Below are 27,413 nucleotides of genomic sequence, written 5' to 3'. Positions count from 1 at the left end.
AAACGACGTGAGAAGATGAATTAGAAGAACGACGAATTAGTTTGCTAGATGACACGTAAAAATATTTTGAAATTGCAATTGGTATAGCCAACCAAAATCCTCGTAATATACGTAATGGAACATTTGTGAACAATAGAATTTTCTAACACTTTTAATAAAGTGCTTGCATTAATTATCGTTCAGTGCAAAGGATAGAAAACTTGGTTCACTACTTCGCTAGTATTCTTTGTTTCATTGCAAAAGCATATAATTCACACGTCTACGTAAGCTGTCCAGATTATTCCCAGTTGCGACGAGTACTTATAATTAGTAATCACGCAAAACCATGACGAGACACTTTCAATAATTTACAATCTAGTTTCATTATGTCGATTGATCGCCACATATAAAATGACTAAGTGTTACTCGGGCTGATTGATTTATTAGATTATAATAAGTATAGTATTTTCCAGTTTTTATATGGCCTGTATCTATATTTATTTTACATTTCTAAATAATACTCGCGACATAGTTTCAGCTTTAGGAAAGCGTAATACGACGAAAATTTTCTTTTTCTTCTAAAATGCTCAAAATTTCACAAAAAAACACCATATCACAATAAAAATTTATATCGTCAGAATTAAAATTGAAACTTTTATTATTAACGCATCAGTTAAGTTTTTATTGTTAAAATGGCCGCTGAAACGTAATTTTTAAAACGATATATATAACATGCGTGGATGTGAAATTATCTTACAACCTGATAATTGACATGCCATTGTATTTGAGATTAAACTTGAGATTAAAAAGACTTTCTTCTTTCTATAATTAATAAAATAACGTTATTTGCGTACTTCTTTTATTCTTTTCGGTATTTAAATGTCCTCGACCGTGTACGACTTGAATTGTAGATTGAGTGTTAACATTCCTCCCTTTTTTGTATCGTTAGCCGCAACCGGTCGTAATCTGTTTAATGAAAACGTATTATTTTGAAAGGATCGACGAGGAAAACAAGAAATGAAGAAATATCGTTATCCTATCGATAAAGATAAAAGATTTAATGGAAATTATTTCAGAAAATTTCTTCTATAATATTTTCTTACGTTAAAAGGTACAGTATTGTTGTACCTTGTAAAAGTAAAGTATCCTTGTTACACGAAGGACAATAAAAGTTTTTATGATAATGAGAATTGTATTTTTATAAAACGAAAAAATATAAAAGCATTTCTGAAATAAGTATTTTTGCAGCGTGTTTTCTCTCGTCGTTATTTATGTTATTTCGAACAAATGGTTGCACAGGATTATTTTCACTGCTGAAAATCGTAAATTTTCCGGTACTTTGCCGTAATGGCACAAAAAGTACAAACGAAGCAGACCTGAACATGTGTATGTTTCGTGATCTCGTCATTAGCTAGCTTTTGTAACATCTACATAACGTAACATAATAACACCAAAAGTATCATTTTATATAGCTTAATTCATTAATTCGTAAATCCTTTTCTGAAATTCATCTGTTAAAGCATAATTTGTTAAAAAGGAAGATTAATTAATAAAAGAAGCATCGTTTAAATGAATGTTTCATTTTTAGTTGTTCAAATAAATCTGATTGCTTCTTATATGTATGTTAAAGATTGACTTGTAACATTTACAAACAAAAACTAGATTATTCCTTCGAAAATAATAATTAAGTAATCATTTACATTTCATACTACGTTTTAAAACATTTATCAGAGGGTAACTTTATCCATTCATCATTGTTAATTTTATTAACCTCACACGCATATCAAACGACGGTACGTTTACTTTTTCTAGAACACACATATCTTAATCTCCAATCTAGTTTCATTGGAACGACGGCATTTCACTATCACTTTTAATGCATCTATAGAAGTATCATTTCTACGATCTAAATAGGAATGAAATTTGGTTGGCTAAGCAATTATTGCAAATTGACATATTGAATAAGCAATAGAAAATTTTCAAGTGTATCCTGATGTATGAATTTCTCTGATGTGGAAGAATATAGTCGTTATTTGATCACATCTATCAATTTCGAACATGCCTTTATTATAGATCATAATAGATAACTGTCTGAAGTCTAACTTCTTTATTCAAACCAAGCATATCAAGGTGTACCGTGCAACTGGGACTAAAATAACTTCAAAATGATTATAAATAGAAAAATGCATTATGAAACAAAATGAAGCGGTTCGTTTAAAACATGCAATTACGTTTTATACTTCTGCTTGCATTTTTGACGCATCTTCATGCTTTAAAAATCATTTATTTAAAAATTAAGTATTACAATCTGAAATTTGGATTATTTTGACATATTATTGAACGTCATGTCATATTTATGATATATTATTATATACACTTCCATCTTCTTCTTCGTACTATTTATCATATGAGTCAAGTCTGATCACCATCAATAATGTTATATTACGTACATACATATATGTCATGTGGTAATCTCAAAACGAAATTTGTTTATAACACATATGAATATTTATATAAAATTGTCACTTTTCAAAAAAAGAGCGCTGTAGACATAAAAATTATATCAGTTAGCAATTATTTCTTTTTCGGAATTTTTTCAATTTCATAGGAAAAATATTTCTCTATCACTGAAAATATTCATTCATTCAGCTTTCTTGTTATACGAAAGAATTATATAATCAGTGTTTTTAATGGAAAATGAAATGGATTTTCTTTCGACACTATATATGAACTGTTGTACTGAAATCAGTACAACAAACTCTCGTTTTCATCGCAAACATAATCTACTTATAGGGGAAATCCTGTTATCGCGCAATTGTTAGGAATCTCTGTCCTATCGGATCTAGTAACGTACTCGCCACAGTGTATTGATTCACTTACTGATTTTGCTATACGTACTTCCCAAATGTAAATAATGGAAATCTTTTAATGTAGAGTGTAGATCATAATTTAGATAATCGGTAGTCGAACAGTCGATAATGCGAATAATGCGATTGATACCCAGAGTTAGTGTTATCATAGTAGTGACGCGATACAGATATGTCTGTAATAAATCCAACAAATCTTAGACACAGGACTATTACGCAGGCCTGAAGATCACGTATTCTACGTTTATTATTATACAAATTTAATTATATTTTGTAAAGCCATAAAAACGTGTTATGACGAAGAATAAGGCTATAATTTAATAGATTATGAAACTCTTACGACACTTGGTAAGATGATGCATTTAAAACTATGGTCTTCGGAAGTTCACAGAATCAAGTCTTGATAAATCTATTTGTTACGACCGTTCGCGAAAACGCGTCAGCGAGACTCGTAAATTCTCGCTACGATTCTGCTAATCGACACCGCGAAATAATCGTTCCCCTGTTTCGATTAAGATAACAGAGGTAGTTCGATGAATTTAACACTGTATTAACAGGTTAACCTAAAATAGTATATTTGACAATAATATGATGAACACGCCACAAATTGTTTAACAATGAATACAGTAAATATGTTACAGAAGGTTGACCCGACTTTACGATATCTCTCAATGAATTCGTTAGACTATGCGACTTTAATTTTACTCGTCTGACCTCTCGATGTATAACGTTTGACTCGTCAGAAGGGACTGATTGCCCTTCGATCATTTCTTTGTCTTCTCTGGCAAACGACCCCCACTACGCTCGGGTCACGCCACCGTTCGCGCCTATGATCACGTATACCACCTTCTTGTGTGGAAAAAGTAACGGACCAAAATCGACGTTTCTAGATCTCGCTACTTGGTGACAACTATACGCTCGTCGATACATTGTGTATGTTTCGTCGGGTAGATAAGACGATCTGTCTGCGACACTGTAGGACCGTGAGCGATGGTTAGAAATACAGTCTGTGGTAAGCCTCGTGGCGTAACACTATTATTGTTGATTTTCTGTTTATTTATGTCGTCTAGTAGTTGTAAAGTGCTTTAATATATAAAAGTTAAGATGGTGATAAACTTAGGTTGCAAGATAATCATTTTAATCACTGGTTTATAAACAAATAATTCAACAGGTTTAGAATAAACCGTGGAATAACTTCATAAATCCACGAAGACCTGAGTTCTGTTGATAAAGATTAAATACTATTCAGTGTTTATTATAATCTTTAATATCAGTCATGTTTTATAGTTCGTTATCTTAAAATAACATGAAAGTTAGTTTACTTTTCGAGAATATTTTGTGTGATGGTAAATATTTAATTATATGAAATTTAATTGGTTTCACGAACAAACCAATTTGCATTTTAATATTTAATTTCATCGATACAATTAATCAGAATATAAATGGATCTACATCGGTGATGATTTATAATTAGTAGGTAGTACTTATATCGAAGACTGATTAATTCTCAATTGATATCGTTAAATCGTGGATGCCTCGCAATAGTTTAGCCTAAGTTACTTTTAAGATATTTTAAGGTATTTTTAAGTAATTTTAGTGTATATATTTCGTCTTAATTTGTATTTTTATGTTGTGACACAGACCATCAATATTTATGATCAAAGATATAGAATAAAGTTTAAAATTAAATATTATTAACGCAAAGCGTTGTGTGACGTATAACCCACGTCAGACGATTGAAAACACTAAAGAATTTATTTTTAAAGGAATTGACAACAAAGACAGAGTATTGTTATTAAAAACGAGTTTGACGTAATACATTAATGAGGCGCGAAGATGTTCTTCTTATTTTTAAATGATCCAAAAAACGAAACGATATTTCATTTTGTAAAAGTAAAACTATTCTACTCAAAGTTATTTATTTGCATACGTGTCTGTATAATTCAATTAAATTCAATAAAAGCTTAATCGATACACAATTCAATTAAAAACAATCAGTTTTCAGCTACAGTTTTCAGTCCCCATTTACTCATTTCCCGTAGTAATTATAACCATGCGGTATGTAAAAAGATTTCTTTTTTATGCATGTAAAAGCGAAGTATTAAAAAGACAATTATGGATAATTCTTTAATAGATGATTTTTTGATGGAGTATCATAATAGCAAAAATATAAAGCATAAGTATCGTGAAATAATTGGTCCAATTAGTAGAGAAAAATAAATTATAAATGCTATACGCTATATTATATAATATGACAACAATTTTCAGGAAACAACGTGGTTAACTATATAAAACTTAATGTTATAATTAAACAATCATTAATTAGGACTTTATTGCGATCGATACCCATGGTCGTAACGTTTCATCTGATGCGTATTGTATCATCACGATTATCAGGGACACCCGTTGCATACGTAAACACCCAGACGTGTTGGTATTCCACCTAAATCCGCTAATTACCCATCACTATTGTCCATCGACAATGAAAGCATGTTCTTAATTAAATTCCATTCTCGGCAGAACACAAGGTCCTGCTTTGTCGTTGTTCTGAAAAGGCTTTCGATTAATGAGCTTGCACAGCCTGCTACGAAAGCTGTAAGCTGCAATGAGTAACGACACCGGCATTAACATACATAGTTCGGCAAAACATCGCAGAGCTACAGCGAAAGAGAAAGAAGTAGTCTCAATACCCCACCAAACAAGCCGGTGGCGTGAGCGGTGCGCGCACGCGCACTCAACGAGCGCCTTTAAAGCTTGCTGCCGCCAAAATGCATTCTCAGAGTCAGTTGTGCACTACCGGTTGCGAAGTACGGGTCGTACTGTGATTACGTGTTCATTGACTGGTATTCGTGAGTTAAGAATAACATTTTACGGTATCGGAGAAACTGAAACAACGTGCGTGTGACACGTTCTTTGCATTCTATTTAACCTTTCGAGGAAACACGCTCGTTCTACACTATCGTGTGTTAGCGTTTCGAAAACACTTTTGCTCTCGTGTGCGAGTCAGTTGCATTCGCGTTTTTCGCTACGACCTCGTCTGAGTGAAACAGAACCTGTGAAACAAACTGTCGTCGAAGAAGTCTAGAAATGAGAAAACTTATGGAGAAACAGCTGTCTTGGCTTGCCTTACTCGTCACTGCGTTCTACTCTCGTGAGTAACTTTTACGTATCTTTTGTGTGATTTCTCAGCAGAAAGTCTGAAATACTCTTTACGTATGGTATCGCGGACAACAAGATTATCTCAGTTTCGGTCAACGAAATCTCGATCGAACAGTCAAACTCTATACGTGCTGTTGAATGCAATAACGGTGGTATTTTGAGGGAAAGGTGTGTGTATATTTATGTTTGAAGAATTTGATTTTTCGCAACAGTCGACCTAGCGTGATATATTGAAAGTAATGGCGGCATAATTTTCGTATCCGAGGAAACATTTTACTGATCGAAATTCGATGATCGAATACCTAGATTCGAAACGTTAGACGGGGACATTGGAGGCGGCGTTAGTGTTCTATCTTTAGATATTTTCGCTCTATTTCTGACGTGTTTTGCGAGTGTAATTATAATAGCCGCCTGTGAGATCTCGTACGAGCTATTGCGTGTGAATTCGTAAATTTGTTTACACACGCTGCCTCTGGTGACTAAACCATTAACTGACCTACACAGCGTTCACTGTGTCCTTGATTTCATTCAATCAGACACATCTGCCTGCGTAACTTATCAATCGCGTAAATAGTCCAATTTACGACTTCATCATCGAGGACGATTTTATTATCTCTTTATAACGATATCAATGTATTTCATTCACAAGTTTCTACGTTATTTAAAGGATTGAACTTCTTTATTAAAAATACTTATAAGATCGATTATAAATTGAAATGATAATATCGATGGGTGATATTAACAGAGAAAAAAGTTGATGTATGTTCTTTTTTTTCTGTGATGCCTAATTGGTCAATTAAACGAAATATAGCTGCAGCGAATTGAAAATCAACAGCATATGTTGTGACGTGCAGTCGCGATGCGTTTGTATTTTATTAACGTCAATGGTTTGATTTTTATGAGTAAATATAATGTGAAATAAAAAACTGTACTTAATTTCATTCGAAAACGGTATTTACGATCGCATAAAGAGTGAAACACGCATGGCGTGAAATTCTAGAATGATCGTTTGAGAACAGGATCGTGCAATTAGATTTTCTCGTGGTGCGATACTAAAATAACACGATGCTCTTACCACGTGGGTGAGTCTCTCCGTTACATCGTACGAGATGACGTTGCAGTCGCTGATTGGACGACCGGATGGGCGTGCGCCTGGCCTTACCTTAGCAGCGTATAGCGATGGGACTGACTCAGTCCTTGGAATTTTCGAACAAGCCGGTTGTCAAACGTTTTCCACAGTAATTACATAAATCAAGGAAGATCGTAGTGTTTTTCACACATTGCTTTGAAACTTGTTCTGAAAACCAGATGATAATTAAGGTGTATGTTTGATGAATCATTTATAGGATGATAAAGTTTAATTCATACAAGATTTGATTCTGGAAATTATGGCTTTAAATCATTGATATAGCAAATTATCTTCCTTCAGAATGACATAGATTCACTTTAGCAACACTGTTTAGCAATGTGTACATAGAATAAGACACTTACACTTGAGAATTAGAATTTTTGCGATTTGAATTCAAACGAATTTAGTCAGTCGAAATTAAAATTCGGTAATGGAATTTACACTAAAAATAGGAAAAAACGAATATTTTATGTCTTTTAATTTATCATTTTGTATCATAAAGAACAACTTATCTCACGATTATTACTTACGTAAGTCTATATGGATCTATTAAAAGTCAACTTAAAACCGTCAGTATGTATTATGCTGCACAGGAGTTCTTAGGCTATTTTTAGCATTAACTATAAAGTAAGATCATGAGCAGATGCTCAGGGTTAAATTATACTTCCTGTATGTGTATTTTCTATTTTACACAATTTTCTCATTTTGTTAAAATCTAAAAATATACGCACAGAACAAAGACAGAAATAACTTGGAAAAGGTTATTCAAATTATTAAGATGTATTATTTTGTTTATAATTTTAATTGTTACAGGACTCTTATGTTAAATATTGTAATAAAAACTGCAATTATGCAGACTAAGATTAGGTATTTTTTTGTACGTTTTATATCTAGTATGTAAATCCATCGCGTTTTTCGATCATTGTTTCATTCACTATTTGTGTGTATTATGTTTTCTACCATATTTGTTATTTTAAGTCACATTCATATTTCAAGTATACTTCTCAAAGCTTTCTAACTTATTGAAAATTATTTCAATAGAGTGATTTAAATTAGAACATCGTGCAAGTCGACACATAATTTTTCATTCATAATTTTGTTATAATTATCGTAAATGATTTTTGTAAATTTCTGAATACAAAATGAATCCTTTTACATGAATACAAAATTTTAATAAATTAAACATTCCTTGATTTCCTTGATAATCAATTATCACATTTCGTATAAGAGCAGAAAAGGACTACACATTTGTGAATGAAGTTATTATATCTGATCTTAATAAAAAATTTAATGTGTTCTGTGTTTTGCGTTCGTTAAACCTGAAATTCGGTACTCAATATACGCTTGGCGCCACATTGCTTTTTGTTCCAATCTGTTTATATAATATTACGTGATAGTTACGCAGAATCAAAAAAATTAATTAATGTATGAAGAGAACGACGCTGCGCAACAATGACCCGAATGGCAGGTGTCGATTCTCCACCTTAATACAAGAGGTCAACGATGACAATTGTTCTGATCGATTCCATCGCTATTCCATATACACAATGACAAAACTGCGTGTCAAGGTTTTCTCGAATCCATGCAGAAAATGGTCGCATATCAAAAACATTCTCAGCCTCTTTTTCTTCACAGGCCGTTCTCTCACACGAGGAGAGCCGGTTTCTCGCCATGCATTCCTTCGAGTTTAAGTTCTCCTTTCGTAACCAGCCGCGTAGGTATACGTGCACGCCCAAGATAGACGGATGTCCGGTCATCAGTATCTCTCTTCTTCCGCGAGAACTCGCTATTCGCGGAATGCGAAATGGCATCACGTTATTTTCACTCCCGCCACCGTTGAAATGCATTTCCATGCTGCTGCTTTTATATCGTTAACCCTCTGTAATCGAATTTTTCTTTGTTTGCGAGGAAAAGAAATTACAATTCCTCGTTCTGATGGGAGTAGGAAGTAATAACTCTCAGAAACAAGTCGTGTAGCAGTACAATGATATTATGACGAAGGAAAGTAGCGTAATAATAAACGTATGGGAGAGTACTGTTAAAGGTATTATAAATCTTCGCTTCTAATCGAATTTCTTCGTTATCTATGGTAAATAGTAAGAAGTCATTTTTCAGATACTATTATGAATGAATTTTTAAAAATTTCGTAATTTTTTATTTAGAATACACGCTCACTTCTCTCACTATTGCTCAATAGTAATTAATGTTTGTTTAATTTCTAAAGTATTTGTCCGATAAAGATTTTGAAATTCATACAAAGACATTCGATATTAATTGAAGGAGTAAATTAAAAATTTCCGACTATGTACATACATGAATCATATATTTAATTGTAGTATAAGTCCTTTAATAAATAATCGTAATAAATAATAGTCGTGGTGTACGCAGTAGATATGTCGACGGTCATTTAAAATAATTATTGGAAAGTAATTTCTGTTTCGAAATCGATATAATAGTAGATATTAAAATTTGCTAAAGTGATTCTATTATCAGATAACTGAAAATCTAAGATTCAATTTCACGAGTTAATTAATTAGTCTTGTTAAGTGGGAAGAGGATAAAGATTTTCGAGTAACTGATAACAATAGTTTAAATTAACGAGCTCTTGAAAATCGAATTACTTTTTTACGTCTTTTATGGGAAGCAGTTCTTGTAATTTCTTACTTGCATAATCTGTGCATTGAAAGTATTATCAGATGCTGAACACCCTATATAGAAGAAAGTGATAGCGATCGAAGTAACTCGATTTCTATTTCGTTGATACGATTGTACATCTATGAAGGCTCATCATCTTTTTTGATCCTGTTCGCGTTTCAGCTTTAGCCTGTTCGTTTAGATTTAGATTTAAACCGTTTTCTCTACGATTAATTACCGAACCTTTCAGTCGAAAAGAGTGGTGAACTCTTAAGTTCACCTAAAGTTCATTCGAAAGAAAATCAGCGTATAAAGAACCAATGAGTACGTGTATTTACGAAATTCAGGTCTTATAGAGACATCGCTTTAAATTCAGATTACGATTATGGCTAGGATAAGGTAGAATACGTGCAGTTTGATCACATTAAGAGGATTCCTTCGCACAGTGTTCGTTAGGGAGGAGCAAGGTATCGGTATAGTTTTCGTAGTCTCTGCATCTTTCACGATTCGACCACTGTTAGCTGACTTTATACCTTAATCCAAAGTCGAGAAGTTCTCTCGTAGTATCGAAACTTGGCCCCTTCAATTATAACCGTAAATAACGACACAACAACCACCATCGGTCGGCTTACTGGTCCAGAACCCGCGTTTTTTTCTTTTTTGCTAGTCTTGTTTCATTCGCTTGCGTACTCTCTCTCCCTTTCGTTTCGTGCAATTTCATTCGTCGACTTTTACTTTTCGTTTACCTTTTGTACCGCAATCAACGCGCGAGAATTCTCTGGTGAATATGGAAAACAATGTACTCGAAAGTACGCGGCACTGGTCTCGATCTGTTGATTTTAAACGGGCGTCGATTGTATCGGCCCTGTTCATCTGCTTTTTTGATTGACCAGAAACTCGAGCTGCGATTCCGTTGGGACGATCCAGTTGTTATCTATTTATTGAATGTTACTTCATTCAGGACTCCCCCTTTTTTAGCACTGTAGTTTGTTAGTTCCTTTTTTTTTCCTTTTTTCTCAAATTTAATCGAGACGCGATAGATTTGATTTACGTTTCGATGGTAGTTTGTAAACGTTTTGTAAGCTAAAGTATTTATGAAATTAATGTTTGAGTACCGTTAAAAATTCGTTATTGGTATAAAAAATTATTGGATCATACGGTTTTATCCATTAATTGGATGTTACTTGATTCATTCTTCTCTCTCTCTTTTTTTTAAATGCTATTTTGTTCATTTTTTTTAAATTTAATCGAAACGCGATAAATTTGATTAAAAATTTCGATGGTAGTTCGTTAACGTTTTGTAAATAGAGACATCTATGAAATTGATTTTGGAGTACTGTTAACATTTTGTTATTTCTATGAGATTTTGCGAGACTGTTTAAATTCGGTGTAAATGTTTATTCGATTAATTAAGATTCCATATGATTTAAGTAACAAGTACTTGGGAATATTTAAATTCTATCTCTGTGATTTGAATCGCGTTTAATTTAATACTTTCGAAGGTTCACTCTATATTATAATTATTAATTCCGATAGGAGTGACCAATTGATTGGATGACAATTAAATCAGAGCTAAAGTAAATTGAAATATTCCTTCGGTCGTAGACTCTGAATGCAATTGAATATTAATAAAATTAAATCGTTTTATAGTCGTACACCGTTATTAATTCCAATTGCATTTTAAGTAATAAAAGCGACAATTCAGTATCTCCGAAGTAATTGATTTATCAATACAATTAAAGTTTCGCGAACCTCAATGGTATTTGATTTTTCTACATGAATTGTAATTGGAGTAACAATTAATCCAATTTATCTTTACGAATTTTCTAAATTTTCTAACATTCCAAATTTTACGCTTTTCTTATTCTCTTTGCTAACAAGATCATTGCTTAATAATATGTAAAGGGTAAACATTTTCTTTATCCATGTTTGGAATTAATAATTCATAATTTAATAATAAATACGATTCATGGATATAGTTTGAGATCGTTTCATCGTTCGACTATTGAAATAAAGTATTCGGTCTAAAGACTGCTTGTAAAAAGCAGTTTTACGTTGATTTGCGATAAATTGTAGGAAGACGTTGCAGTTCGATACCGAGCCTCATAATTAACGTGAGTTCGTACATGCAACCCGATCATTTCGAGAGGGAAGTCGCAAGACCAGGAAAGTTTTTGGCAGCCGAAAAGCAGGGTCGTTTGTTGGCAGGGTCATCCATCTGTTTTGTCGAGGTGTCGAGCGGAGCCAAGAACTGCAAAAAGACTCGTTCGTATGTCGGTCATTTTAAGTGCGACAGACGAGAAATTTAAACCCCTTGCAAATTATCGCGTACAATGAATCGATTAGCGGTTATTGATTCGTGAATCTTCGATAAAAAGAAAACGTTTCCTCAGTGATAAGATACTATCTTGATACATACTATTTGAGATTACTCGATTCAATAAGTGACTTTTCTTTTTTATCTTTAGTGGATCGTAGCTTGCTATATAGGGAGGATTACAGGAAAACGCTACAATGGTTGATTTAGATTCTTGAACATAGTCAGAATATAAATAGTTTTCGACATTTTAAGGTCTGTGGAGTAGTATTTTGTGATAAACTTTACAGAAGCTTTGAAGAATGGATCTCTGCAATAACTTTCAGAGTATTAGAAATAAATTATTTCTAGCAGTTTTAGTAATTTTAGTAGTTTATTATAATGAGCGAAACGAGTTTTACTGTGATCTCCACTTGCGATTTGTAAAAATGTTGCGCTTTATTTCAGCGAAATATTAACTCGTTGGAGCTGAAAATCTGATAACAAGTGAGCTTCGAAACTGACATCTGCATCCGTTAGATGTTATCGACGATTATTGATTTCTACATATCTCACGATCTGCTTGCAAAAATAGCCTATTTGTTTAAAAAATGTTTGCTAATATTTCGTTATTAAGAGATTTGCCTTTTGAAAGACAAACGTCACACTGATCGTAATTATTTTAAAGTTACTGACGAAACATACTTTCGTATTATAAAAATTCACGAATAAAAGATTGTTGCATTTTTTATTTCCATTCACGTATCACTAAACTTCGTAAAATGAACCATTCTAAATCAGTTGTAAAGCGATGAAAGTGTATTTGTCATATTTCAAGCGATTCAGGGTTGATGGAAGCGAAAAGGTAACAAGATGAAAAATGCCAACGAAAAAAATTCCAGAGTCAGTGAAAGAAAGACGAATTCACGATTGTAGAGATATGTGACGAATGCTTTTAATTTTAATTAAAAGCAATCGCGTTTTGTAACGATGGTAGTAGCGGAAACAATTTGTCGCTCCATTTTGCAGAATCGCCCTTTGAAAGCTTAATTTAATGCCGTTGATACACGTGTTCCATCGTGGTTTCTGATTTTTCGAATTTTTTCCTCCATTTCGATTTTTGCTCGAAAACGAAAATGCTTGCTGGACCATTATCTCTCACGGCCGGTTTGTAATTTACCCTAATGGAAAGGTTATCCGTACTCGACTTGTTCGAGCCCGTACAACGTTATCTTCGTTATTGTTGTTATTGCTGTTAAATACATGCCAGAGGCGACGTCAGGTCAAAGAGTATCCGATTCTGATGCGGGAGATGACAACGTTATCATCATTGTTTTGTCTAGTGTGCCAAAGATAATAGACGTCATGTGTCAGTTGCACGCCGGATATTGTTGCTGATCCGGACATTAAAATTACTGATCGTCGTTACAGTATTTAATTAATGTGATCAGTAATTTTAATTAACGTGCTCGATTAAGACGTTCTTCTGCTGCAAGCTGTGGTGTTTCGGCATCTTTCGCAACAAAACTATACAATTTGTGTTTGTTGAAATTTTCCACATATTTATTATATATATTTATCTATATCTTAATAATATTCATAAATTTTCTTGAATGAAATATTCAAATTTGAAGAGTATTTACAGCCTGGAATATACTTACATATTTATACACTTTTAAAGTTGAATTTTGTTTAATTGGTAAATTAATTAATATGATGATGACGACGAATGAATTAACAATAGCCATGTATTTTACCTAATGTTTTTCTAAAGAAAATACAATTGTCTAGGATTTGGGACCAGTTTTTTTATCATTTGGTTAATCAATAATTTGTTGAAGCGCGAAAGAGAAATGTCTTTTTATAGTTTCCATAATTTCGATCTGCTTAGTTAAGATAGAGAAAAGTAGATTTTTAATTAGGATGAGTTCGGCTATAATAAGTAGCAGAATGAAAGGAGAAGGTCGTTAATTAAAAACGTGACAACATTTTGGAGTCTAACTAAAATAATAATCTTTATCTTTTTGTATTTTTTGTCGATTGGAGAAATGAAAAAGTAAGAGATTTTGAATTAATCCTAGCAAGGTTTATAACAATACATGCGTTAAAGATGTACATAAAATTTAGAGTTGATCAAGTAGATTTTTTTAATATCGCGAAAATCGCTTTAAAAGATATTTAAACATGTATAATTTTTAAAACTCGAAGATAAAATTTTAGACATATATTTAATAATAATTCTTCCTCTTTCTTTGAATCTGGATCTTCCCTTTTCTGTTGAACCTTGAAATGCTTGTGGAAATTTAATTTAATACTAAAAAATGGATTTTTGATGATTATTGCTCGTGAATATTTGAAGGGATGTAACTATAAGGAGATGTCAGAGTTCTGAAAGATAAATTGCAGTAAATACTAGATGATAGTTCTCATAATAATTTCTGAATAGAAAATGTGCTCACTTTTGAGAAATAAAATTACTAATTCATAGCATAGTTATGTTACTATAATAAGGCAGTAAGATATTCATTGCATTTCTTTATCCAAATGAATATTTTCGAGTCCAATTATGTAATGGAACATGAACTTTTCATACAAGTATTTTTTACTTTTGTAGTTGAATTATTTTGTACCAGATTTTATCTCTGTAATTTTCTAACCGATCTAATTTCGTAATTTTCTAGTAAATCTCAATTACGTTCATTATTATTATGGTACATTTTTTAGTATCTTTTGAAATATCGATTGATTCTTTTACTTTGAAACTTTTCAATATCTTTCGAATAAAGAAATACACGCTCCTGAATATTTGATATCCGTAAAATCTTATTAATGTATTATTCAATACTAACGATTTCGTATCTACAATTTGATTCGCGGAAATTGTATTGGTTTATTGTTTCACCTGTATTAACGGGGTACGTTGAAAAGGCAAAAAGTCATCATGATTATTCGGAATGGTACTATTACATTTTCAATCATGATATCTTGCTCGACATTCTGTTTATTTTTACCTTTCAAACGTGGCTGGTGAGATATAAATGCAGGAAAGTTGGTTTCGAAAGCTCGCAAATGTTGCAACATTTCGGAGGTGGATGAAAACGGTCGAATAAATTCACGGAAACGTCCACTCTGATTTCTAGTTTAAAATTACATCGCCAGATGCAATTTCCTGGAGCAAACGTCAATAGTTTTGTTTGCAGTCAGTTACGACATTCTTCCAATAAATTAGTCGCGTCGCCTTGCCATCGTCGATCGTTCGATCGTTGTATAAAGAGAGAACGAAAATGGTTCATGACGCGTGCTTAGTGCTCGTCTTAGTACAAAACAACGCGGTATTGTTCGTTTCATAATTGGATGAGAACATTCCACGGAATTTTCATGCCACAAGTTTCATCTAATAAACATGTCGATCGTATCGAATATTTTAATTAATTCGCATTCCCTTCGATAGATATTTAAATTTCATTTCGCCAGTCCATTGTCGGCTACTACTGTGGCTTGTAATCCGTACATACTTGGAAGAACTTTGGCATTTCGAATAGCTGTAAAGATATTTTGATACAGGTCGTACGTAAATCCTGGGATACGGAAGCGTGAAATTTCAGTGTCTGACACTTTTAGTAATTTCTTTATTATTTTTAGAATGTTAAGCTTGACATATTTCGAGAAGTTAATTTTTTCGTAAACAATAGAACTTTAATATAATATAACTGATTATAATGTTTGTGAAAACTGTAATTACAAAAATTATAAATTACGGTAATTATCGCGCAAGAGGGATCCGAAGTTCAATGACCTTAAGCTTGAGATATGTTGTAGACAGGAAATTTCAGTGTAACATATACTTTGACCGAGGCGTGGGACGATCATGGTTCAAAAATTAGATTAAATCTTTTGGGGGGTCTGATGGGCTCCGCCTTGAAGCTAATGAAATCTAATCTAACCATATCTTACCATTATTAGGATCGCAATCCTGTGCAAATGTACATGCAATTTTATTTTTAACCACTTGTATTGGAGTGAATCTAACAAGTACCATTTTGCTTTTTGTCATAAGTTTCGAACCACGATCGCCCTACATCTCGGATAAAGTGCATGTTACTCAGGACCCTGCCTTCTACAAGATATCCGAAATCCAACAAAACTTAAGTTGAATCCCCCTTTTGCGCATAATTACCTCAATTACAAAATACATATATTGTATTTAGTCACTATTTTATAAAATTATTTTGTAAAATAACTGTCATTGATAAATATTATTGATGTTGGAAAAAACAGGTATAGAAAGAAATGAGTAATCCTTAATAAGAATCGCCAGAACAATGATATAGAAAGTTCGATACCACTTATGGAGGTACATATTTCATTCTAAGATTGTCATCGAATTACCAATCCCAAGAGTGTTTTGGTATCATCTGTATTCTTGATAACGTTCGTAACACGATATCTACAGCCTCTTGTGTATCATTATCAGATTATTAACGAATTTAATTAACCTAATGCATCCTCGTGTTCATCAATTACATTAGACTTGTAATCGAGTATACAAGACTCACATGTAGCCGAAGTTGTTATTATTACGTTATGATTTTATCGCTGGGACGTACGTATGTACATATACTCCATGATTTTAGTGAAATTTGTTTGCTGATGTATCATATATACTTTTTGTCCAGACTGAATATGTTTGCTAATGGATTTGGTATAAAGCGTTTCGTAAGAAGATGTATCGATGCATAAATATCAATAAAATTATGATTTTCTGCAGCGTAGGAAAAATTGTTGATTTTGGCAACTACACGCGCGCTGTTTACGAAAACTCACGGTAAATTAACATTTTTCCTGTTATCGGTATTGCTGATAGTTTCACTATGAATTTAGTTTTCGTTTCCTTACTATTTAATTTTAGATCGTCGGTAATACTCTGTTTATACGAACCTGTTGAGAGAAGCGGTTTATAGAACTGGAGTTCATAAAGTACGATTTACCGAGTTTTCCTACTGCTCGTGATTTTTCATTTATATAGTAGAAATTCACGTTCAGATAAGTAGATTTAGTCAATCATACAATAAATTCATTCACTCGAATAAGTAGATTTAGTCTTCTAGGTAAATAGATTTGATAAGTAGAAATTCATTTAATCGAACAGTGACTAAAATTTCATTCAAATAAATGAAATTCTATTGTAAATTTAAGTACTAAGAAGTCACATTGATTAATTTTATGTATTGAAATGTAAACAAAAGTGTGTTAAGTGTTTCCTTCGATTTTAGTTTATGCAATTTTTCATAATAAATAAATTTATGGAAGTAAATAATTCACTTTCTTAAAAAGTTTAACAGTAATTACGTATCCGGATAACGAAATTGAGATATCTTTAAATCGATCAATTTGATTTCTGAGAAGCTAAATCATAACTCGTTTGTAACTACATAGTTTATATTGTACACTTCTATCGTTTTGGTATTAATTTTAATCTTGAATTTTTATTTAGGTGTACGATTTAAGCGTATAAAAGTAACGACCGTTAATGATAAAAAAAGATATTCCATTTAATCCTTTCATATTGCAACACAAAAATCCTCGCATTAAGCCTTGAAGTATAATATATGCTAGACGTTTTCTATCTTAAGTGAAAAATCAGAATTGTATATTTTGTATATCTGACATTAGGAATGCAAGAAATCCTGACGTTGGAGAAGTAATTATTATTCTATAGAAAATAAATTTCTAAAACAATAATTTTATACGAAACAAAAATTATTCTTTGGTATACTTATTCTCTTCTTCTCAATAATTATTTTCATCCCTTATTTGCTAAATCTTCTACTGTCCCTTCTAAATTCCGGGTTACTCTATTATTCCCCGTGTGAATGAGTTAAATATTGTAGCAGAAATTCATTTACCATACTATAAAGGTGACAAATTCCATTCATTGTAAGTTCATTCACGTTCGTATATTCTCATTAGCAGTTCCTATTCCGCGGATAAGAAATATACTGTAGTATCGGAAGTATTGATACACCAACAAATTAGATAACTACTCTCGTACGTAACGCGGATTACGTATCTCCGGATATGGTCGTCTATGTTTAGTCTGCAGAAACGGAGCTTGAGTGATAAGGAACATCCATTGTGACGCAAATGATTTCATTCCTCTGACACGTTTCCACGGTGTTATCGCGCGTTCTGTTTGCGAATTAAGCGGATATCGTGCTGTTGATTTTTTGCTGTTATCGTTAGCCGAGCGTAATTTCGCCTACAAATCGCGAGTTTCAGCCGTCATTCTAATCGAAGTCATAAAAAATTAGATTACGAAGAGGCTCATTAATATATTATATCGTTACATATATCATATGAACGTATGATTGTATATGTTGCGAATAACAAACGAAATAAGATATATGACGTACTAGTTAGACGAGATGTATAATATCTACCAGCGATAAGCATAACGTCAAGCAACACATCAGTTTTTGCAGACAGTTTGCACAAAACAAGATATGCACTGTTGGTCATAAGTATTAGGATACTACTCCTTATATTGCATTTATTGGGGAACTCTCACGAACCTTGTATTTGACCTTACATAATATTTTAGATAAAAGTTTCTTTTCAAACATTTTGTTTCTTGAACATACATATTTATGTCTTATAATTAACGAGTTCTAAAATTGTATTTAACATTTTACACGATAACACAACAATGACACGAGGTACGATAGCAGGTTTATTATAAAATTACTTACTAAAAAAAATGGAAATAGTGAAAAACATTCAATTCGTATCAGTAAATGTTCTAATGCTTATGATCAACAGTGTATGTCAAAGAAACGTATGTAAATGCAAAAAAAAAAAAAGATAATAATAATCCTGCTGTCTTCTTGTTTTTCTTCTTTATTTTAATAAATTAATTGCATATAATGAGTGTCACTTTGTAATGGTTACATATTTATATGTATAATATCAAAATGTGCCTGTCTACTACTGCTAGTACTACTACTACCACTGCTATTGCTTGAACACGTTTTTGTCAAGCTTTACCTAAACGAATATTATCTAAAAGAACTAGACAATTCTGATTTTAGTTGTTTAGAACATGATTTGTTATTATCAGTGATGTTATAATCCATGACACACGTATAATTAATAAATTAAATAATATATCATATTAATAAAATAAATAAATGTCGCGTTTAAACGTTCTAATTTGTCAATATTATTTTAAAACAGCGGAAGGAAGATTGATTTATTTGGTGAGGTGTATTTTTATCATAGATTATTTAATAATATAATAATATATATCTAATCTATATCTAATAATATATCTAATAATAATTTGTTATGTGCCACCTGTAATTGACTGATAAGGTTATGTAAATTATGAAATATACTAGATCATATGATGGAACCATTGAATTGAATTAAAGAAATAGAAAATTTAATTGGGAGTAATACAATGAACACTTGTTTTTATTATTCGATAAATGTATGTTAATTTAGACAAAATTTTATATGTCGTATCTTCTTTTAGCGATTTTGAAAATTGTTCAAAATGTTTGTATGTATTATTTGAAAAATAAGTTTCATACAACGCGTGATCTGATAAGTAGCAAAGTATGTGTGGTCTGTAGATTCGATGATAATAAAATTCCATTAATTTATGTTTCGTTGCTTACAAATATGCACGCAATTCGCTCGTTTGCAAATTACATTTCCAGGCACTATGTGTTACAATTGTAAAGTCATATGATTCGGATGAAAATAGTATGTACGTGCAGTAGAAACAAATTTCGTCCAACTGCAAATTGTGTTCAGCTGCAAATTGCAAGTTTTTACTCCAGCATTCGTTGAAATTTTTCTGCTAAGATTTTATTTTGATGAAATATTGCAAGATCAAATCTTAACGTTGGCGAAAGTTTTGTAAAAAAGTAATTAAGTAATTTCTGGGTTAAATAAATTATAGAGAGAAAGAAAAATTAATTAATCAGTAAAATGATGTTATTATTAAATTATTTATCAAATAAAAGGTTACTTAATGTTACTAACATAATGTAGATGTAGTACATACACAAGATATTATGCATTTCTTCAGTTCTCATCTTTTACTTTAATTCAAAATATTTTAAAATTTTTCAGCGAAATAAAATAAATTATTCAGTTGTTACTTTTTTTTATATATTTGTTTTGTTACTCACTCTATTTTCAGTATTTCTAATAATAAGCTGTAAGATGGAAAAGTAACAAAACACGTGTTATATGTAAGATATAAACTATAAGGTATGAGATGTGGATACTAGATATCGTAAACACGAAATTTAAATTTTATCGATCCGCCATATAGGATGAATTTAATAAAAAAAAGCGAAACTAAATTTAAAACTCATAGAATTTTAGATCCTGCAGCAATAGATGTTATGTTTAACATAGCTGTTCTGCTGTATACAAAGGGAATCCAAAAGTTATGTTTCAAGAGAGAATTTTTTCAAGAATATAATTTGTTAAAGTACTTCCATAATTTTCAATTTTACATTTTAAATTGGATTCAGAAATAAGTAGTTGGTATTCCTATTTTACACTATTAACGTCTATTAAATTGTATTTTATAATTTATTAAGGGGTCACGAAGTCAACATAATAAATAACGATCGCTGTAACTCGAACAAAATGGAATAAGTAAACACATTTTTCTATAAATTTCACTACTTTTGTTTTGTCAAAAATATATCAAGTCGCGACATGAAATATACTTTTCATAGAAAGTTACAATTAGGAAAGTTTGACAAACATTACCGTAGAGCAACTCATGACTCGAAGTATAATGCCTCCCAACTAAGTTGCTTTAATTATATGTGCACTAAATTGTTGCATATGACGTACTTCTCATAATAAGTTTTGATGAAAAGTTCAAAAAATAGTATATTAGGGAATTAAAATAAACAATTTGTTAGCCTTTTACTATCTTGACAGTAAGTATATATGCAGCTTTTCAGTTTTATCATATTATTATGTAACAAATATTATATGACGAACATCGAAATGTAATTTTGTAGAAAGCGTATTATTACAAGTCTACATTTTTATTGCAAGCCAATTTATTTCCATAAAATACAGGAGACTTTTGTTAGTGTATCTTATTGTGGCGAAACCGTTTGTGATAGTTGTTCAGAAGTTTTAATCGTAACTCCTATGTGGATAGAGGAAATTTCCGAACAAAAATATTGAAATTTGATTGTATATCCCTTTAAATCATTTTTCCGTGGATATTACTGTCTCAATACATATACTCGAAGACCAAGAGAGAGTACTCGCTTCGCGTAAAAAATTGATGACGCGAGAGACCAGGGACATTTTCAGAGGTAGCCTAAAATTTTCAAAGCTTCTCTAAAATTTTCAGAGCTTCTTTGCCTGTTGCTACTCCATTTAACCGTGGAATATTTTCTAAAATAATTTTCTAGATATTCCTTACTTTTACGTCTAAAAGAATTGTTATCTTCTATACTATCGATCATTAACCAAATAATTAAGATAAAGCTTCCAACATCGTATGATAAAAATAAAAATCCAGATAAATTCGTGATTTTTGCAGTGTGTAATTTCCCGGTTACCGCATTGTTATCTAAATAACGTTCATCCTAACAAGTGTCTAATAAACTAAGTACACACTAACTTACAATCAAATACGTATAACGACCTACTACGATAGCCTCCAACCATAGTGCTTCAAAAATTCCAATAAAACCTCCGCATATCTCTCCCACTAGGTCACGATTACAACGAAAAACAACAACGACACGCTCTATCAAATCCTACTGCTCGAAATCCACTACCTTAAATCCTTGCCAATTATTTATCCCTATCACGAGTCTTGTTTCACACCGTTCCTTTGGTACGCGCGTTGCCACCCACGCGAGCGTAAGCTGTGATTAAAGGACCCGTGGCGGTGCGGCGAAGGACCGCGTCGGCTAGAAAGTTTCATTAACCCGATACACTTTCTCGGTGTTATCGTCTGGGCCGCAACGTGGCCAGCGCTGGCGTCGCGCACGCACCGAGGCGCCTATTGCCACGTTCACCTCGGCGTCTCTGTTTCGAGTGTGCGATAGTGGTGCACAGGCCCCGTACTCTCACGTTCGCGCGCACACGACTCTATGTGTATAAGTACTTGCGTACGTATTCTAGTTAACGTACGCGCTGACGCAGCGATACGGACCAGCAGGCTGACTGTCGCGAGGGGCGAGGGAAGGGATCTTATTTATAACGAGACGAGACCATCGTACGATGCCGGCACGACCAATCGCGTGGCATCTCGTGGTCTGGCCTTGCGGACTGTTTCACCGTGTACACGCACAAGCGTGCGACTGTAATTCAGTGACGCCATAGAAAGCATTCCTTGCCTGTCTCTATGTTTGTTTCCAACGCACGTGTGTAAGTGCCTGCACGTCGTGTGTGTTCCAAAGGCGTTCGAACCTTCTCGACCCCCTTTTTTGGACTAAGAGCTTTTGGGTTAGGGGTAGCAAGGTCTTGTTTGAATGGGGATGGATTGGTTACTACATGGGTTTGACTCCCGGGGAATGGAAAGGGTGAGTGGATGATCGGTATTGATCAGTGGGGCACGGTGACATCTGGGGGCGTGGGGAATGAAAATGCGATGAGAATTGTTGAATGACTGCGTAGAACGATAACGTTGACTCGTGGCAGGATCTGGTTGTAGAATTAGCTCTTTTGTCACGCAATGAGAAAATTAATGGTCGTTAACTTTTTATACCGTGAACTGAAACATCGTTCTTTGGTCAAGTTTCTAATTTTTTGAAATACACATATATTTAGGTATAGAATTTTCGAAAAATCTCGGCAAAATATTAGATGTGAATTGGATCTATGTATCTCTGTTAATTGCAAGACATGATCTCAAACACCTGTCCTGATATAGATTATAGAACTGATTCAAAGACACCAGGATTATATTATTGTAAGATATTTGCATATATGATATAAATACGTAACATCAATTAAAATATGCTTCTACCTGTATCAAGAAACTAAAGTAGTCGTATCTTGATATAGATGCATTTTAGAATACATCATATATTTTGCTTTGGCAGATAGAGGTAACGAGTATACCCATATTTTTGCTCCAACTTTCTGATATACCGTGTACATGTCCCGAAGAATGAGGATTATTAACATTTTCTTACTTGTGTAAGTGAAACTTGCTGAAGTCGTATGATTCGCCGTGACTCTCGAAAAAGTCGGTGATCAAGTTGTACGTTGATTAAATACATCCCACTTTTACAGGCAATTTATGTTCGTTTCTTCGTTCTCAGTTCCAACTCCATACAAATATGAATAAGAATGAGGTAGTAAATAAGTCGGTTATAAATATTCGAAATTGAAATTATAGAACGGTTGAGTCACTATTGGGAGAAAATGGGGTGATGTGTGTTGCTTGCTAATTTTAAACTTCTATACGTATTGCTATGCGATTTGGAAGTATGTTTATATGTATATATGTGTGTCTGTATATATATATATATACTTAAATGATCATTCTCTTTAATTTTATTTTGGTTACTTATTGTTTCACGAATGTATTCTATTACGCTGACATTATTTATATATATCGAAATTAAACATTTTTTATAACAATGTATGCAACAATTTGCAACATTATGTAAACATTATGTGTTTCTTCTCAGATTTGCATAAATCCAAATGTAGAATGTTGGAGATCCTTTTAAGACCTTTATTGGATTTTAATTAGTCGATGCAAATAGTTATCTACTCGAATAGGAATTAGAGAATTATATCACAGAATTATAGAATTATCTATCTATATTATTGGATTGATATTGGAATGTTGAAATAGGAGATAGGGTCTGAATGCTTGGTAATTCCAATTTTGTGGAAAGTAATATTTAGTTTGAATAAAAAGTTCTAAGAGGTAACTCTAGTAGAATTTAAATAGAAGCTTTTGTACGTTTTTATGAATTTATTTATGCGTGCTATTCAAATTTCATGGATATATTTTGTGTAACATATTGCCTTAATCAAGATCGATGATGAAATTGTTGATTATGTTGCTGGCCATTCACAGAGAATTTTTGAATTCACGATACGTGAGTGAGTGACCAAATGCAGAAGTTCCACTATTACGTGACCAAATTGAGATCCCTTTTCCTTCTATGTAACCCACGTTGCACCAGTAACATATTCTTACGATTAGAAAGTTCCTGATACAGTGTAGCTTTCATTGCATAGATCACATTTATCTATCATGTTTGATGAGTAGGCAATTTTGTAGATCTTACGTTGTATTTGAATGAAATAATTTTATGCAACTGCTTTAAATAAAAATATGAAATATAGCCAAATCTGTTGTAGTATATATAATTTTTTAAGAACTAGGCTAATCTTCCATTTTTCTATTTTTGGTAATCTTTGTAGAATTTTCAACACTTATAGTTAATCACACAAAATTATAACGAGTCTCTAGAGTATTAAAAAATTTATCATATGTATTTATTTTTTAACCTTTATTTAAGAAACAAGTAGTGGAATAACACGGGAAAATTTCGTGAATTTTGAAATAAAGTAACTTACATATTATTTTATCAAAGTATAAATGGAATAGAAAAATAGGTATTTGCTTAACAGAAATCAAATACATACTTCTTTGTATTAGTTATGTTCATTCAGTATTTGATAATGCAAATTATCTGCAGCAGCTCGTAAATAAGTGACGATTGCATCTTGTTAACGTGATCTTGATGTTTACTTAATTAATACATTAAAAAGCAATGGTATTCAAAGAGCCTTTTTGTGTTCTTTATTATCCTCGTATGTCAACTTGTCAATATCATGTCCTCGAGCTATACGTTCAATTTAAACTCATATTTACCTCATGTCACATACATATACACGCTTGGTACGCACATATGTTCGCTCGATTGAAAACATATGAGGTCGACACATACGTGTATGTTTTTAGTGTCATCGATGATTATATTGGATGTTTCACTATCGCATTTGTCTCGACAGTCATCTCAAAGGACACGTTTCGCGATGTTCGCGTTCTGGCTAGTGTAGCTTGCAAGGTACAGAAAGATAAAAGTTTCACGGTGAATTATAAGTTGTCGAATAATTCTCGCGCGAACACAGGTGCAAACTCGAAAACGTGCTTTAAAAGATCGAAGTTTCACTACGAGATACGTAAATTGCCTTTAAAATGCGTCGAGCTTACTGATGTAGTATGTTACGCGCGGAAAATGTTGTATGTATTATGCATTCATCCGCTTTATTTGTATGTTCTTTGTCGCATTTACGTTTTTGCATCGCGACAGTACTTGATTTTACTGTAGCATTTAATATACTAAATGCAAATAGTCGTTATTAAGATAATTTGAAAGGAAAATTAAGGAAATGAGTATGTATATATAATTATGTTTTTGTGTTAATAATTCTATGGAAAGTACAAACTAAAATCCTTCAGTTTGAAAAAAAATTCAACAAGTTTGCAAGACAGTAAAATTTACGATCTGCTAATATTTATCAAGAAAATTAAATTAGTGGATACATTGGTGTAATATAATGATTCGCGCATAATATGATCTCCCATATTGTCGCTAATAATTGTGTAGTTAGCAGATAGATAGAAGATAATTAGCAGGTTTGATAATTCTGATGTTGTGTTTTATATAGAGTTGTTTTCTAAGGTTAAAATGTAAAGGAAAAGTCTTGTGACTCCATAGGGAAGGGAAGTTAACTCGACAAAGAAGCTAAAAAAATTGGACAAATAAATTAGATAGTTTTTATAAGTATAGGTATCTATTGCTAATTATTCTTGAAAATATTTAGCATAGTAATATGTTGGAATGTAGTAATAATTTTAGAAAATCGTCGTAAAATCTCTAAAATTATGTCGTATTAATGTAAATATTTATCTATAAATTCCTCTGCTTTCAATTGCTAGGAATATTTAATACATAAAATATATTAGCAGGAAGCAACATGAAATCATAAAATAACATTTACTCCTGAAATTATGATTCCTTAAAATCTCTACATTTATGAACAGATAAGTACGTACCTACGTATAAAACATAGTGAAATCTCGTTCAATGTGTATTATAGAGGATGTTAATTTTAGATCAAATATCTGACTTATTTCCACTACTATCGAAGGTAAGAAAAAATGACTAGTGTGCAACTATTTATCTTTCTACTTTGATTTTATTAGACATATCGTATGAAGGGCAAGGAAAGGTATTCGTGCGTTCATGTTTCCTTTGTTTTTCGCAAGTAAGTTTCAACAAAATTAGAGTTTAAACATCTTGCAAAATAAGTATTTTTGTACGCGATTATCGTAATACCTTTTTATAGAGATTAAAAAAGAACGTGAATTGGCGTATAAAAAATATGTAGTCGCAAAGAAATGTCAATGATCTCGAAGAAACTGTCCAGATGACCGCCACAGAATTTTCTTTCTATTACCACCATATTCATGTCTTTAAATTCTCAAAACCATAAATCCTTAATCATTTTTCCTTACCCTCAATAATATTGTAGATAATTTAAATGTTCGATTTAAAAATGGCACCCAGTATAATAGATTCTTTGCTAAAATGAATTTTCGACGTATTTATTGAAACTAATGAAATTTAATTAATATGGCGATCTTCGATGATTCTAATAATTACGGGCCACAGCCAATTGAATCGGAAAATATTCGAGCGAATTCGTTCTTGTTTGAAGAACCAACATTTAATAAAACGTAGGTGGAAACAATAGGTAGGTATTTAATAAATGACCGGTTTGGCGAATGATCACCTATGATTCAGGTTTTTATCGAGGGAGGTCGTTAGAGCGACTCGTTTGCAATTGACGTTTTAATCGCGGTTACTCGATTCTCATCGATGATGCAGTTTGCGCACTGTGCGTTTATGTATACGGATCAACGTTTTCGTTTTGTTTCTCATATTTAATTTCCTGTTTAATTTTTCGCCGTACAGCGAATCGAGGGGGTTGATCGTAAGTGGATTTAGAAAGTTGCGAAATTTGCTTCAGTCCTTTGATTAGACAGTTAAAACTCTACTTGCGGTGTAAACTTATAGAAATTTGAAATTTATTTTCATATATTTGATACTTTCTATGAATCGAGTGTAGAGGTAAATTTTCCAAACTTGAACGTAAATTAACAGTTTTAGATCTTAAACCAGCGCGACGATTGTTAGATGACACGTTTTTATGGTTCTTTGGATTTTACTCGTGTTTTTTTTAATGCATAGCACTTTGAGCGTCTCGCGGCGAACAGAGTTAAGAGTTGTTCCATGATTGGTTAAATCTTTATTAG

General features: G+C 32.4%; 1 protein-coding gene across 1 annotated transcript in view; it reads left to right on the top strand.

Moving 5' to 3' along the window:
• The first annotated feature begins 5,620 nt into the window (after positions 1-5,620).
• LOC117153273 (uncharacterized) overlaps positions 5,621-27,413 on the top strand; it is an 84,677-nt gene continuing 62,884 nt past the window's right edge. The window contains exon 1 of the mRNA XM_033327167.2: positions 5,621-5,997. Coding sequence (XP_033183058.1) covers positions 5,934-5,997 — 64 coding nt within the window. The 5' untranslated portion in view covers positions 5,621-5,933. The remainder of the gene's footprint in view (positions 5,998-27,413) is intronic.

This window comes from Bombus vancouverensis, chromosome 1 (assembly GCF_051014615.1).
Source record: "Bombus vancouverensis nearcticus chromosome 1, iyBomVanc1_principal, whole genome shotgun sequence".
Classification (NCBI taxonomy): domain Eukaryota; kingdom Metazoa; phylum Arthropoda; class Insecta; order Hymenoptera; family Apidae; genus Bombus; species Bombus vancouverensis.
This window is presented reverse-complemented; position numbering and strand designations above follow the sequence as displayed.